Source organism: Schistocerca nitens, chromosome 2 (assembly GCF_023898315.1).
Source record: "Schistocerca nitens isolate TAMUIC-IGC-003100 chromosome 2, iqSchNite1.1, whole genome shotgun sequence".
Lineage (NCBI taxonomy): Eukaryota > Metazoa > Arthropoda > Insecta > Orthoptera > Acrididae > Schistocerca > Schistocerca nitens.
The window spans coordinates 302386889-302403517 of NC_064615.1; the positions used below are offsets into that span (position 1 = coordinate 302386889).

Here is a 16629-nt window from a genome sequence, read left to right on the forward strand (position 1 = left end):
TATTATATTTTGTTTTGGGGAAAAATAATTTTAAGCAAAGTAGATGCAACGGACAAAGGATGCATTCCTATAGCTGGTAGCATGACAATAAATTGCTCTCCAATTTCTGTCCAAACATCTCTTCTTGTTCATGCTAGTGTGTTGCCAAATTGCTACCAAGCCCCCTACTGTTGTTCTGGAATTGTCAAAATAAACTGTGGCATAATCTCAACTACCACATGTTCATCTGTGAATGTAAGATGACCCCTTAGTTAAGCTATTACACGACTCAAACATTTGCCTTGACAATCAAGGTTTAATCTGCTAATATAAGGTAACTTTTTATTTTTCAGACAACAAATTTGGGGGAAAAAAGCCATTGTCATAGTAGGGGAAATAGGGTACATCTACGCTGCATATAAGTAATTCAAGGTGAAGATAAATACTGAAAACTGAGCAAATTGTAGGTTTCTGCACCTACAACACTGTACAGTCACTAGATTTTACAGTTCTCACTGGCATGAGAGCTTCTCGACTACTTAAATTTGACGAAAAATTGCACTCACTAGAGTAAACTGCTGTGGATAAGTTGGTGACACAACTCTCAATCAACTGTCATAGGTTGCCACAGAGGATAGACCAGCTACAGCGAATGTAATGATTTGGCAACTCTACATCAACAGCTATACTATCCAAAAACATTACCCCCCACATTTACCAAAACAATTTACTTTGGTTCCTTGACTTAATTTAAGTGTAGAATATCGACTGTAGCAGGATAAGACACTGTCCCTTGTCATATCCACTCACCCAGTGATTGTATTCTGGAAATGAAAAAAATTGTTTCTTTGCACAAAAATACTAAAAGGAAAAACTTGACGCTGAATGTCTGTTGTTGCTCGGGGACGTGCTCAAATAACTTCATGTCTGCAAACAGCAATATCTAAGTTCAAGTCTGGCAAAAATCAATTTTTCCAGAAATAATCATTGTGTCTTTTACAGGGCTGAAAAGTACAATACCCCTCCCAACTCCCTGCCCCATTTATACACTCCTGGAAATTGAAATAAGAACACCGTGAATTCATTGTCCCAGGAAGGGGAAACTTTATTGACACATTCCTGGGGTCAGATACATCACATGATCACACTGACAGAACCACAGGCACATAGACACAGGCAACAGAGCATGCACAGTGTCGGCACTAGTACAGTGTATATCCACCTTTCGCAGCGATGCAGGCTGCTATTCTCCCATGGAGACGATCGTAGAGATGCTGGATGTAGTCCTGTGGAACGGCTTGCCATGCCATTTCCACATGGCGCCTCAGTTGGACCAGCGTTTGTGCTGGACGTGCAGACCGCGTGAGACGACGCTTCATCCAGTCCCAAACATGCTCAATGGGGGACAGATCCGGAGATCTTGCTGGCCAGGGTAGTTGACTTACACCTTCTAGAGCATGTTGGGTGGCACGGGATACATGCGGACGTGCATTGTCCTGTTGGAACAGCAAGTTCCCTTGCCGGTCTACGAATGGTAGAACGATGGGTTCGATGACGGTTTGGATGTACCGTGCACTATTCAGTGTCCCCTCGACGATCACCAGTGGTGTACGGCCAGTGTAGGAGATCGCTCCCCACACCATGATGCCGGGTGTTGGCCCTGTGTGCCTCGGCCGTATGCAGTCCTGATTGTGGCGCTCACCTGCACGGCGCCAAACACGCATACGACCACCATTGGCACCAAGGCAGAAGCGACTCTCATCGCTGAAGACGACACGTCTCCATTCGTCCCTCCATTCACGCCTGTCGCGACACCACTGGAGGCGGGCTGCACGATGTTGGGGCGTGAGCGGAAGACGGCCTAACGGTGTGCGGGACCGTAGCCCAGCTTCATGGAGACGGTTGCGAATGGTCCTCGCCGATACCCCAGGAGCAACAGTGTCCCTAATTTGCTGGGAAGTGGCGGTGCGGTCCCCTACGGCACTGCGTAGGATCCTACGGTCTTGGCATGCATCCGTGCGTCGCTGCGGTCCGGTCCCAGGTCGACGGGCACGTGCACCTTCCGCCGACCACTGGCGACAACATCGATGTACTGTGGAGACCTCACGCCCCACGTGTTGAGCAATTCGGCGGTACGTCCACCCGGCCTCCCGCATGCCCACTATACGCCCTCGCTCAAAGTCCGTCAACTGCACATACGGTTCACGTCCACGCTGTCGCGGCATGCTACCAGTGTTAAAGACTGCGATGGAGCTCCGTATGCCACGGCAAACTGGCTGACACTGACGGCGGCGGTGCACAAATGCTGCGCAGCTAGCGCCATTCGACGGCCAACACCGCGGTTCCTGGTGTGTCCGCTGTGCCGTGCGTGTGATCATTGCTTGTACAGCCCTCTCGCAGTGTCCGGAGCAAGTATGGTGGGTCTGACACACCGGTGTCAATGTGTTCTTTTTTCCATTTCCAGGAGTGTATAAACGAGCTACTGGAAACTGTTCAGTGGTAGTAGGTACCTCAGCACTGGACAGCACAAGCACAAGGCACACTTTGTTCTTGTCGTTTCAGGTTTGCTTTTCTATAGTGATGCCTTGAAGAGACAGTTCACATATAAAATTACATAGTTAGCTTTCCCTGTGAGTGTTTGAAGTCAATTCTTCAGTTAATTATATTAGGATGAATAAGACGTGTGCCTGCTGTTTGCAGATGCAGGAGGAGCTGGTCACAGTTGGTGAGTGGCTGAAGATGCTTTTGGCTGCGGTCAGCCATTTTCAGGCTGTTGCCTCATGGTGTAGTGGTGGCAGACAATTTGGCACTTAACAGTAGCGCCTTGGGTGTCACCTGTTTTGTCCATGGGATGTGCCACAGAGGCATCTTGCAGTGTATCTGACATGGGGAGGATCCATTCTCACCACCGTGGGTTTGTAATTCACTCGCGTCGTTCAAGGTGGGGGAGCCCCTTACGGAAATGAAGTGTCCACAACTGGAAAGAAATGCAACGTATCTCAGCTCGAGGGGCCTCATCCAACATGAGGAACAGGCCCTGCCTGCAGTTGTCTGCAAATTGCGGCTCACATCAACCAATGACGAATGTCGCTTGGGTCCTGAGGTCATCCTCAGTTTGGATGGGTGACCGGGGTAAGTGGCGAAGACTGCTATCCCTGCTCATGGGGCCCAAGCAGAGTTCAGAACCTGCAGCACCATTCCCAGAGTTGATTGAGGTCACTTGATTTGGAGCTGAGTGAAGGGTCTCAACCAAACACTCCATCAGTTCTGTGAGAGTCTTGGCTACAGATTTCTGGACCTGTGTTATGGGGTGGAGAATTGTAGGATTCCTCTTGATAGGTCAGGGGTGCACTACATAATGGAGGATGTCCTCTGATGAATGCTTGCCAATGAACAGGGGGCAAAGTCAGACCGCACAGAAAGTAAAGACATTTCAACTGTCAAAATTTTAACAGTAAGTTGTCAAAAGGCTCATAAGTAAGTTCGTGAATTTACTGCCCTCGTGAATTTACTGCCCTCCAGGAAAGTTGTTGCACTCAAATTATTATCAGAACAGAGAACAGGTTCAAACCCAAAGTAGAAAGGTCCGAAGTATTTAGTGAGTCAAAGAATGTATATTGAAAAGACAGATTAGATGCTATAGGAGGTAGTGTGTTTATTGCTGTCGACAAAAATATTGGTATATTGAGGTCAAAATTGAGTGACTGTGAAGTTATCTGGACACGAGCAGCACGTCTCTGTGAACTCAAGTTAATTATTGAACTTTTTACACTCCCCTGCCCCCCCCCAATTCCACCATAACATTTATAGAATCATTCAAAGAAAGTCTATGCTAAGTAATGTGGAAGTATCCAGATCGTGCAGTATTACTTGAAGGCGATTTTAACCTGCCGAATATAGCTGGGACATTTATGGATTCACTGCAGCTGGTACTGACACACACTACTTTTGAACATATTTTCTGAAGGCTGCCTTGAACTACTAGTTACACAACCTGCATGCAGTGGAAATACTTTAGACCTTGTAGATGCCTGAACAGGCCTGACCTTATCAACAGTGTCTGTATAGAGACAGGGATTAGTGATCATGCTATTATAGTGACAAATGTTCCTGAAGTCAATAAATCCAATAAGAGTGCTAGGAGAGTAGTTTTGATAGAAACAGTGGATAAGGAGTTGTTAGCATCCCACTATGACAATGAAAAGACATCATTTAGTTCCAATGTGACAGTCAGAGGAATTATGAGCAATGTTTCAACTGACTGTAAATCACACTCTGCTGAAGTATGAGCCAAGTAAGTGGATTAAGGGTGAAAAAGGACCACTATGATTTAATAACAAAATTTAGAAAATGCTGAGAAAGCAGAAACTGTTGCACTCTCAGTTAAAAAAAGAATGCACCAAAGGAAACAGGCAAATACTGGTAGAAATTGACACATCTGTAAAAAGACCGATGTGCAAAGCATACAACTACTTCCACCATCGTGCCTTAACAAAAGATCTTGCCGAAATCTGACAAAATTCTGGTCCTACGTAAAATCACTAAGCAAGTATAAGGTTTCTATCTAGTCACTTGCTGATCAGTCTGGTGAGACAATAGAAGACAGCAAACGGAAAGCAGAAGTTTTAAATTTCAGGTTTAAAAAATCTTTCACGAAAGAGGATAGCACAAGCATACCATCATTTGACCATTGCACAGACTCCTGTGTGGATGACATATAGGCTCCCCTGGCATAGAGAACCAACTGCAAGAGTTGAAAACAATTAACCCTAGGACACCTGGGGGGGGGGGGGGGGTTCGTTGAACTCACAAGTTTTTTATGTCACCTGCTTTTGCCCAAGTAACTTTCATACTACATATTCCCTTTGAGTTATTGTTTGTTGGCTATTTTATGAAACGTTAGTGTCAATATATTTTATAGGAAATTCCTGCTTTGAAAGAAAAAATAAATAAACTTATTATGGGTACAACAAACCCCCCTCCCCAGGCTTCCATGCTATAGAAAATTTCCCTTAGTGGGATTTCATATTTCTCATCTCTACAACAATGCAAGTTAGTTTCTCGTTGGCTGGTATTCTTGATATTCACAACAATCGGTTTACTTTCAGAGGAAGTGATTGTTGATGCCAGTCAGCTGTTATTTATCTTGTAAACTTGCTGTGAGTTAGTGCAGTTCTCTACTGTTCACACCAAGACTTAGAAATGACTAAAAGAATACGTGACTCGTCTTTAGAAAGAGTTCTAAATGAAATTTTAGATGAAGATTCTGACTCACGGAGTGAAAGTAAATATGAGGATTGTGTTATGGAGTATGATTCAGATCGGGAAAGTGATGTGGTGATGTGGATGTTAGAGAAGATGAAGATAGCGCAGTTTCAGGCAGTGACCATCAGGATGTTATTGTGGCCAAGTCTGGAAGAAGGTAGCTAACCACACAGCCTAGAATTCCTCGGAGGTCTGTTGCTAATATAGTAAGAGAGCAGGCAGGAGTAACTCCAGCTGGTGTTTGCCATTCACCTGGAGGAGCCTTGGAGTTACTTCTTACGCCTGACATCATGGATGTTATAGTAAAACATTCAAATGAAGAGGCAGTTAAGTGAAATGTTACTTTGACTCATGAGAAAGAATTGTATGCCTTTATAGGAATCCTGATACTTATGGGGGGCAAATAAGGACAATTCTGTCAGTGTACACGATCTTTGGTCATACCTAATGGGTCGGCCAGTTTACAAGGGTATTATGGCAAGAGAACGTTTCAGGGAACTTATTGCAATCATAAGGTTTGATGACAAAAGTACCCGCCAGCTAAAAAGGGAAGCAGACAAGTTCACAGCAATCCGTGATGTTTTCAGCAAAGTGAATGATAGATTTCCACTACTGTATAAACCAGGGGTCCACCTCACCACTGATGGGATGCTCAGCTTGTTTAGAGGGTGCTGCCCCTTCAAAGTATTTTCGAAGGATAAACCGGCCAAGTATGGCATCCTTATATGCACGATGTCCGATGCAGTTGGCAGATATGTCTTGAATACGGAACCCTATGCAAGTAATGTTCAGAATTTGTCAAAAGAAGAATGGGGTTCAGCAGCTGTCGTCAAACGTCTGGTAGCACCTGTGAAAAATACTGTTCGAAATATTACTACAGACCGATACTAAACATCGGTAGATTTGGCGGAAGAGTTATACCAAGACTATGAAGTTACTACAGTAGGAACTCTCCAGTCAAACAGAAAGCATATTCCAGACATAATGAAGAACACGTCAAATCGAGAGCTATATTCAACAATGTTCTTGTTCACAGACCCATCCACAGGTAGGCCTCCAGTAACTCTGGTGTCCTACATAGCAAAAACGAAACCAAGTAAAAACTTACTGATGTTGTCAACAATGCACCAAGCTAAAGGCACTGCTGGAGGAGAGAGGAATAAAACCGAGATAAATGCATATTATAATTCCACTAAAGGTGGAATTGATACTATTGATCAAAAGGTGTGTACGTTCACCTGCAAGAGGGGAACAAAGAGATGGCCTCTGTATTTTACTCTCTCATCGACATTTGTGCCATCAATGCAACCACCATATTCATCCAGCAACATCCAAGATGGAATGAAAAGAAACACAACAAACGGAAACTTTATCTTCTGCAAGCTGGGATGGAACTAGTGAAATTGCAGGCAGAAGAAAGAAGTGCTAATGCAATAGGGTTATCTAACCAAATTGTTCAATCAATGGAGACTATTCTACAAAAGACAATCAAAGAAGTGACAACAGAAGCACGTCCACCTCCTGCAGGGAAAGGTCGGTGCCATATTTGTGTAAGAGAAGCTAAAACAAAGAAGCAGAAGTACAACAATCTAAGTAAACCAAAACAGTATTGTGGACAGTGTCATAAACATGTGTGTAACACACATTCAGAAAAAACTGTGAAGAGTGTCTCTTGCCTTGAAGTTGAGGACTCAAGAGTAGTCTATTGTATATGAACACATCTGTATTTTGTATTGTAATATGTCAATTTTTTATTCACTCAATCCAATATTTATAACAATTAACAACATTTATAAACCAATGCCTTAGTTAAAATACATAAACCATTTTGAAAGTTGTAATTTTTCGTCAGTAAAATTATTTTTTTTTTTTTTGTGGTTTTCGGGCGCACAACTTCAATGGTCATTAGCGCCCTGACTACTCTAAGAATGCACCGCGAGGCACAAGTTGACAACAACAACTAAAAGGGAAAACACAATAAAAGACAGACTGACAGGCATAGGATTAAAAAACATCATCAAATGTCCTTAGCGAGGTTTGTCAAATTGATAAAACAAAGAACACGAGCAGCTGCTCATGGGTCATACGCTAAAATGGCATCTAAAGTAGTAGGCAGGTTAAGATTGAGGCGCAGTGTTTTAAGATCGGGACAGGACATTAAAATGTGACGAACCGTCAGCAAGTGCCCACATGGGCAGAACGGCGCCGGCGCAGCCGTCAGCAGATGGCGATGGCTGAACCGGCAGTGTCCAATTCTTAACCTTGCTAAAACGACCTCCTCCCGCCGAGAAGGGCGTGAGGAGGACGTCCAAGCCACGGGAAGAGGTTTTAAGGCCCGAAGCTCGTTGTCGGTAAGTGCAGCCCAATCGGCATGCCACAGCGACACAACGCGCCGACAAATGACCCTGCTAAAATCGGACAAAGGGACACAACAAGAAGCTGTCCGAGGCTGGAGGACCTCAGCCTTGGCCGCGGCATCTGCAGCTTCGTTCCCAGGGATACCGACATGGCCAGGAACCCACATAAAGCTAACCGGCGTACCGACGTCCACCAGCTGCTGAAGAGAGCGTTGGATCCGGTGTACGAAAGGGTGAACCAGGTACGGATCACTGAGGCTCTGGATGGCGCTCAGGGAATCTGAGCAGATGACATAAGCAGAATGTCGGTGGCGGCAGATGTACAGAACAGCCTGGTAGAGGGCAAAGAGCTCAGCTGTGAAGACCGAACAATGGCCATGGAGCCGGTATTGGAAACTTTGTGCCCCAACAATAAAGGAACACCCGACCCCGTCATTGGTCTTAGAGCCATCTGTATAAATGAAAGTCATGTTGTTGAACTTCGAACGAAGTTCCAAAAAACGGGAGTGGTAGACCGAACCGGGGGTGACCTCTTTTGGGAGCGAGCTGAGGTCGAGGTGAACGCGGACCTGAGCCTGGAGCCAAGGTGGCGTGCGGCTCTCGCCCACTCTAAAGGTTGCAGGGAGTGAAAAATGAAGGTGTTGAAGGAGGCGACGAAAGCGAACTCCAGGGGGTAGCAAGGCAGAGACATACAACCCGTATTGAAGGTCAAGAGAGTCGTCAAAAAAGGAACGATAAGAAGGATGGTCGGGCATTGACAGTAGCCGACAGGCATACCGACAAAGCAGTATATCGCGCCGGTAGGTGAGTGGCAATTCGCCAGCGTCAGCATGAAGACTCTCTACGGGACTGGTATGAAATGCTCCGATCGCATGTCGTAAACCCCGATGTTGTATGGAGTTGAGGCGGCGTAAGATGGATGGCCGTGCAGAGGAGTATACGAAGCTCCCATAATCCAGCTTGGAGCGGACGATCGACCGATATAGACGAAGTAGGATGGTTCGATCCGCTCCCCACGACATACCACTGAGAACACGGAGGACATTTAAAGAACGGGTACAACGGGCGGCCAAATATGACACATGTGGAGACCAGCTAAGTTTCCTGTCAAAGGTAAGGCCTAAAAATTTGATTGTCTCCACGAGTGGGAGAGCAACGGGACCGAGTCGTAAGGACGGTGGGAGAAACTCTTTGTAGCGCTAGAAGTTAATACAGACCGTCTTCTCGGCAGAAAAACGGAAGCCATTGGCGACACTCCAGGAGTAAAGACGGTCAAGAGAACGCTGAAGACAGCGCTCCAAGACACGTGGACACTGCGCGCTGCAATAGATGGTAAAATCGTCCACGAAAAGGGAGCCTGATACATCAGCTGGGAGGCAATCCATTATGGGATTGATCGCGATGGCGAAGAGAGCGACGCTCAAAACTGAGCCCTGTGGCACCCCATTCTCCTGGCGAAAGGTGTCGGACAGGACAGAACCCACACGTACCCGAAACTGTCGATCCATTAAAAAGGAACGAATAAAAAGAGGGAGGCGACCGCGAAAGCCCCACGTATGCATGGTGCGGAGAATGCCCGCCCTCCAACAGGTGTCGTAAGCCTTCTCCAAATCAAAGAACACAGCCGCGGTCGGGCGCTTCCGCAAGAAGTTATTCATGATGAAGGTCGACAAGGTAACCAGATGGTCGACAGCAGAGCGGCGCCTTCGAAATCCACATTGTACATTGGTAAGTAGGCGGCGAGACTCTAGCAGCCAAACCAATCGAGAGTTAACCATTCGCTCCATCACTTTACAGACACAGCTGGTAAGCGAGATAGGTCGATAACTGGAAGGCAAGTGCTTGTCCTTCCCCGGCTTAGGAATCGGGACAACAATAGACTCGCGCCAGCATGCGGGAACATGTCCCTCAATCCAGATGCGATTGTATGTACGAAGAAGAAAACCTTTACCCGCAGGAGAAAGGTTCTTCAGCATCTGAATATGAATAGAATCAGGCCCTGGAGCGGAGGACCGTGATCGGCCAAGTGCGGTTTCGAGTTCCCGCATGGTGAATGGGGCATTATAACTTTCACAATTCGAGGAGCGGAAGTCACGTGGCCTAGCCTCCTCGGCCTGTTTGCGGGGGAGGAAGGCAGGGTGGTAATGAGCGGAGCTCGAAACCTCGGCGAAAAAGCGGCCGAAGGCATTGGAGACAGCCTCAGGGGCCACAAGGACTTCATTCGCGACCTTCAAGCCAGAAATTGGGGAGTGGACCTTAGTGCCAGATAGCCGGCGCAGGCTACCCCAGACAACAGAAGAAGGAGTAGAACTGTTGAAGGTGCTGGTGAAAGCAGCCCAGCTGGCTTTCTTGCTTTCTTTAATAATACGACGACACTGAGCACGTAATCGTTTATAATTAATACAATTCGCCACTGTAGGGTGGCGTTTAAAGGTGCGTAAAGCACGTCGACGAGCACGTATAGCGTCCCTACATGCTGCGGTCCACCAGGGGACCGGTACGCGACGTGGAGAAGAAGTAGGGTGAGGGATGGAATATTCAGCAGCAGCGAGAATGACTTCCGTGAGGTGTGCGACCTGACGATCGCAGCATGTGAAGGTTTGATCCTGAAAGGTCGCCCTGGAAGAGAAGAGCCCCCAGTCTGCCTTGGAGATGGTCCAACGAGAGGAGCACGGAGAGGGAGTATGCTGCAGGAGATGGATAACACACGGGAAGTGGTCGCTCGAATATGTATCAGCAAGTGCATACCACTCAAACCGGCGTGCAAGTTGGGGAGTACATATAGAGAGGTCTAAATGGGAATAGGTATGAGATGTGTCCGAAAGAAAAGTAGGGGCGCCAGTATTGAGGCAGACAAGATTGAGCTGGTTGAAAAGGTCTGCTAACAAGGAGCCCCTCGGGCAGGATGCTGGAGAGCCCCAAAGAGGATGGTGGGCATTGAAGTCTCCAGTTAACAAAAATGGTGCAGGTAGCTGAGCAATAAGTTGCGTCATGTCTGCCCTGGTAACGGCAGATGACGATGGAGCGTAAACGGTACAAAAGGAAAACGTATAAGTGGGGAGAGTAATGCGGATGGCAACTGCCTGCAGGCCGGTGTGCAACGTGATGGGATCGTAGTAAATATCATCCCGGACCAGCAACATAACCCCTCCATGAGCTGGGATACCTACCACAGGGGGTAGGTCAAAACGCACAGAGCTGTAGTGTGCCAAGGCAATTTGATCGCATGGGCGTAGCTTCATTTCCTGGAGGGCTACGACGAGCGGACGATGCGAGCGGAGCAGCAACTTCAAGTCCTCTCGGTTGGAGCGAACGCTGCGAATATTCCAGTTAATAAGTGCCATCGTAAGTAAAGGAAGATGAGAGAAGGGGTCACCTCGAAGGCCGCTTAGGGCCTGGCTTCGAGCGAGCACTGCCGCCGCTAGCAGGAGGCGGACAGTCATCGTCCATGGGGTCTATAGGGTCATCGGCCATCTCAGGAGGATGGCCGGGAGGGGGAGCTTCCTCCGCCGGTGAACGGCCAGATGTTCGGCTACCAGCGGTGCGGCCAGGCGAAACGGATGACGGCCTGGGGCGGCAACCGCTGGGTGGCGCAGGAGAAGAAAGGCGCCGCGGCGGAGAAGGAGAACTGTGCTTCCTATGCGCCTTTTTAGAAGGACGTTTGGTGGAAGTACCGGTCGAAGGCTGGGAGGTCGAGGGACGGAGGAAGTCTGCACGGGATGGTTCCTTCTTGAAGGCCCGTGCATCTGACTTCGGGGTCTTCGACTGAGCAGAAGCTGAGGAAGTGGCTGGTGTCTGTGGGGTGATGGGAGGAAGAGGAGACGTCGACCGCGCGACCTTAGCACTGGCCGAACGGACGACCGTGGTGCTGAAGGTCAGATCGCATGTCTGGGTTGCTACCTCCCGGGTAGTCCGAGGAGAGGCGAGGACAGTGCTGTATTTCCCCGCTGGGAGCAGCGTGGGCTTCCTACTAGCCAATAGCTTGCGAGCAGCCGAGGTGGACACTTTCTCTTTGACCCGAATTTCTTGGATACAGCGTTCTTCCTTATAGACAGGACAGTCGCGGGAGGATGCAGCATGGTCACCCTGACAGTTCACACAACGAGGAGACGGAGGTGGACAGTCACCCTCATGGGCATCCCTGCCACAAGTGACACATTTAGCCGCATTGGAACAAGACTGTCGAGTGTGATTGAAACGCTGACACTGGTAGCAGCGCGTAGGTGTCGGGACATAGGGGCGAACAGAAATAACCTCGTAGCCCGCCTTGATGCGCGATGGCAGCTTAACACTATCGAAGGTTAAGAAAAGTGTCCGGGTCGGTACACGGTCATTGTTGACCTTTTTCATGACCCGATGGACAGCCGTCACGCCCTGCTCAGCGAGGAAAGATTGAAGCTCCTCGTCAGTCAATCCGTCGAGAGAGCTACTATAGACTACACCACGAGACGAATTCAAAGTGCGGTGGGCCTCCACCCGGACAGGGAACGTGTACAAGAGTGTAGCCCGAAGCAGTTTTTGTGCCTGAAAGGCACTCTCAGTTTCTAGTAATAAGGTACCATTACGCAACCTGGTACAAGATTTGACAGATCCGGCTATGGCATCTACGCCCTTCTGGATAACGAAAGGGTTGACAGAGGAAAAATCCTTTCCGTCCTCAGATCGAGAAACTACGAGGAACTGTGGGGCAGGCGGTAGTATTTTTGTCACTGTTGGCTGGTCACGTTTCCGTTTGTGGGTCGAAGTCGAAAGCGATGGAGTAGAATCCATTGCGGAGGAATCCCCCATGATTGCCAGCGTCTCCGATGGCGCGCTCCTTCCTTGTGGGGACCCTCTCAGAGGGCACTCCCGCCTTAGGTGAATGTTTACACCTCAGGTCACACCTCCCGAGAAACAGACGGAGGGACCAATCGGCATGGTCAGAAGGTATCAGCTCAGGCAATCACCCCTCCCCGGGCCTGGCCTTTACCAGGGGGTACGCGCGTGCCTTACATGTCTACCCAGGGCGGGGACTTACGCGTTACCCCGTCACCGGCTACGCGTGCGAACGCGTGGGTCGGCCTTCAGACACACACAGGGAGGAAGGAAGAAGAGGAAAAAGAAGAGAGAGGGAGAAAGAGGACAGACTGTCTCAAACGCCGAGGCGGAGACCAGAGAAGGCAAGGAGAAGAAGGCAATGAGAAAGCAAGGAGAAGGAGGCAAGGAGAAGACAAGGAGAAGAAGGCAATGAGAAGGCAAGGAGAAAAAGGCAATGAGAAGGCAAGGAGGAGTCAAGGGAAAGAGTAAGGAAGACAGTGAAGTGGAGAAGAGCAAAGAAAGGAACCAACAAAAGGAAGGAAGAAACGAGAAGTGAAAAAACCGTCCGTCTCCGGACGCAGGCGCTAACTACCCCCGTGAGGGGGATGGACTCCTTTTAGTCGCCTCTTACGACAGGCAGGAATACCTCGGGCCTATTCTAATCCCCGGACCCGCAGGGGGGAGTAAACTTATTTAATACCTGTGGGCTCGCCGAACCCCCCCCCCCCCCCCCGCAGGCATCCAAGATACGGAGCGGGGGGGGGGGGGGGGGGGGGGGAATGCTTGGGCGTCCTAGGGTTAAGATAAATTCCCAATTTGGTTTTACAGGGAGCACTCTACGGCATTGGGCCCTTCCTTAGCTCACACTTATCGTGAATCTCTGTCAGTGCGAAGTCCAAAGCAACTGGACTGATACCCCTAAAATCTATTTGCTGCAGAATTCTAGAAAATATTCTGAAACAGAAAAGCTTCTGTCCACATATCAGCACGAATTAAAAAGCATCACTTGTGCAAAACTCAGCTTATCATTTTGTCACATATCATCTTACAACCCTGAGGTAAATTCCATATTGCTAGATTTCTGGAAAGCGTTTGACATGGTAACCCATAACAGATTGTTAAGGAAGGTTCAAGTGTAACGATTGTGTTCCCAGATATTAGAGTGGCCTGATGACACTAAGTAATAGAACCCAATAAGTTATCCTCTATCGTGATTGTTCGTCAGAGACAAGGATATTGTCAAGAATACCCAAGGGAAGTGTGATAGGACTGCTCTTATTCTCTACATACACGAACGATCTGATGGACAGGGTGAGCAGCCATCTAAGGCTGTTTGCTGACGATTCTGTGGAGTATGGGAATGTGTCAATCAGATGCGTGGGAAAAAAAAACTTTTACTGTTCAAATACTGCATTGGTAGTGTGCTGGTTGACACAGCTAAGCCAAATAAATATCTAAACATAACATTGCACATCAATACAAAATGGAACAAGCACGGAAGCACAGCAGTAGGGAAGGTAAATGATTGGTAGAGTTTAGTCTAATTTATGAGACTGCATAACAGAACGCTAGTGTAATTAATTTATTTATTCTCAAGTACTGGGCAAGTGTTTGGGAGCTCCATAAGGTTGGATTAAAAAGATATCTAAGGAGTTCAGAGGTGAGCATAGATTTTTTCCAACAGTAGATCTGATGAAAATGTAAGTATTATGCCGATGCTTCATGGACTCAAATGGGAATCCCTGGAGGAAAGACTACATTCTTTTTGTGAAAAAATTCACCTGCTTAGCTAAGTGGTAATGTATGTGCCTACCATGCAGTGAGCCCAAGTTTGATACCCAGCTGGGTTGGAGGCTGTATCATCACCACCACCACCACCACCACCACCACCACCACCACCATCACCACCAGGCAAGTCACCCAGTATGCAATATGGCATCACCTGAAATTTGAAGTTGCAACATGGTCGCCAAACTTCCCCGGATGGGGCCTCCAGGTGATCAATTCCACACAATCTTTGAGGCAGAGGGATGAACAACTTGCTAATCAGGATTCTCAAATGATGTATATTTGAACTGCACTCCTCCGAACAAAATATGAAAAGATGGGGCGGGGGCGGGAGGGGGGGGGGAGGATAGGGTATTGGCTGGGTCCGACTACTGATGGCAAATTGGACACCAGAACGTCAGAACCAAGTTATTGTGCTGAAAATGGGGACAGGAAATACTCTAGTTTCAGCAACCCTGAGGGGGTCAGTAGGAAATGGATAAGAATATCGTGCTAAACTTGTGAGGTGGGAAAAAAGTTGCCACAAAGGAAACAGGGGTGAATGCAGTGGAGCTGGGGAAGTGGAGACACACATATCTTTTAATGACAAATTAAAACGCATAACTTTTCCAACACAGAAATACTTCTGATCTTTTCCTTCTCATCAGCTGTATGAAAAACTCCTATGGCTAACACAAATGGATTATTTAATGATGGGTGATAAACCAAAGATTGTCATTTATACTTACTTATTGTTTGGGTTAAATACCATCGCCAGAAGATCCAGTAATGGAAACCAGTCCTGTGAGAGTTTTACAACACACAGTTCCACCAAACGTTCACAGTTCTGATAAATACAATGATGAATATTGAACTTCCAACTATTTACTGCCTCATCTGTCAATATCTTTGTGAAAGAGACAGTCAAACCTTCACGGAAAAACCGCTGGCATGCTTCACTATGTACATCTAAACCTGCAGAAGAAAAATAGTATCAAAATTTTTGTTGATACTGTAATACACACAGACAAAACCAGTTGTACAACCCTTATAACATTACAAGCAAGAATTATTACATATCACAGGTATCATTTAATCTGAATCAAGCTTCAGTTTGTACGAATATCACTTTATTCTCTTCCAATAAGGATTCAGTGACCTTCAAATGTCAATTTGCGACTAATCTTATTCACCTTTTTTTATCAGTATTTTTAAGAGGTATTATATTTTATTGGCAAACTGCAAATCACAGTGTATGAATGAGAAATCAACCTGTGACATGCATTCTTTTCAGAAAAATTATCTAGCCATCAATGACACTTAGGTTTCTGTTGAATAGAGACATCAATAAAGAAGGCACCTTATTAAATGGTATGTTTCACACATGGCTGAAAGTAGATGAAGGTGAGTGATAAAAACCACTATATACAGAAAACAAAGTCAAATTTCTGTTGATATCTGTATTTTCAAGAATAAAATATTGCAGTGGGATGCTTCTGCAGACACACACAATTGTTAGTGACACAGCCCCGCACTGTTGGAACATGTGCCAATGATGTTGAATCCTACACAAGCATGATCAAGATTAGAAGTGGCCAAAGCCTTTGTAGCAACAGAGAAGGTGTTTGAGTGGCTGAAACTAACATTACAGAAAGGAACGCAAAAGATGAATACTAACAATCAGCACAGCAATTGCCAGCTTTTTATCATACGTTTCACAACGGAAACCTGAGTCACTCCTTAAACTGTGATATTTACAATTTTTATTTATTACCGTTAGGTCCAGTGAGCAGCGAGACCCAAAGCTACATATCTGAGCAATACTGCTCAATGACGCTTACCTTTAACAGAAAAGATATAAAATTAAATGTGGATGTGCAACAAATCCTGGATGCAAATTGTTACATCTCAGCTGAGTCAACTTCTCTGTGAAAGACCGACATTGAGATTGTGAGGAGTATGTACAGAGTACATTATTTACAACCAAGGTAACAGTCTCCATAACAACGTTCTACTATTCTGTAGTTTCACTACAGGTGATAAATGGTATGTGTGCACTTATGTTTGGAAATGCTAGGTTCCTGAATCAACATGCTGTTATGAGTGCCTGTAAGCACTACTAAACATGACTGGTTATATTACTGTTAAAATTCCTTGTCAAAGATATGATTAACCCCATTAAAAATTAATTATAGGCTTCCAGTTCACACAACATGTTTACTAATTCATACTACAAGCTGTAAACTCTTATGCCTCAAATTGTTTAAATCCTGTAATTGGTCTATCCCACCTTCCTTGTATGTATGCAGCAGTTATCACCAAATTTACTGAAACAAGACCACCATTTTCTTCTGGCTCACAATTCCCCACAAATGTCACAGCAAAAAGGCAGCAGCAAAACAACTATATTCATTCATTTTATAGCTGTACTTTGAATGTGAAGCTTTGCTTTTAAGTCTAGTAA

The 16629-nt window shown here is 46.5% G+C and overlaps 1 protein-coding gene across 1 annotated transcript in view; it reads right to left on the reverse strand.

Moving 5' to 3' along the window:
* LOC126236057 (probable ubiquitin carboxyl-terminal hydrolase FAF-X) overlaps positions 1-16629 on the reverse strand; it is a 346675-nt gene that overhangs the window by 297650 nt on the left and 32396 nt on the right. The window contains exon 4 of the mRNA XM_049945098.1: positions 14915-15140. Coding sequence (XP_049801055.1) covers positions 14915-15140 — 226 coding nt within the window. The remainder of the gene's footprint in view (positions 1-14914; positions 15141-16629) is intronic.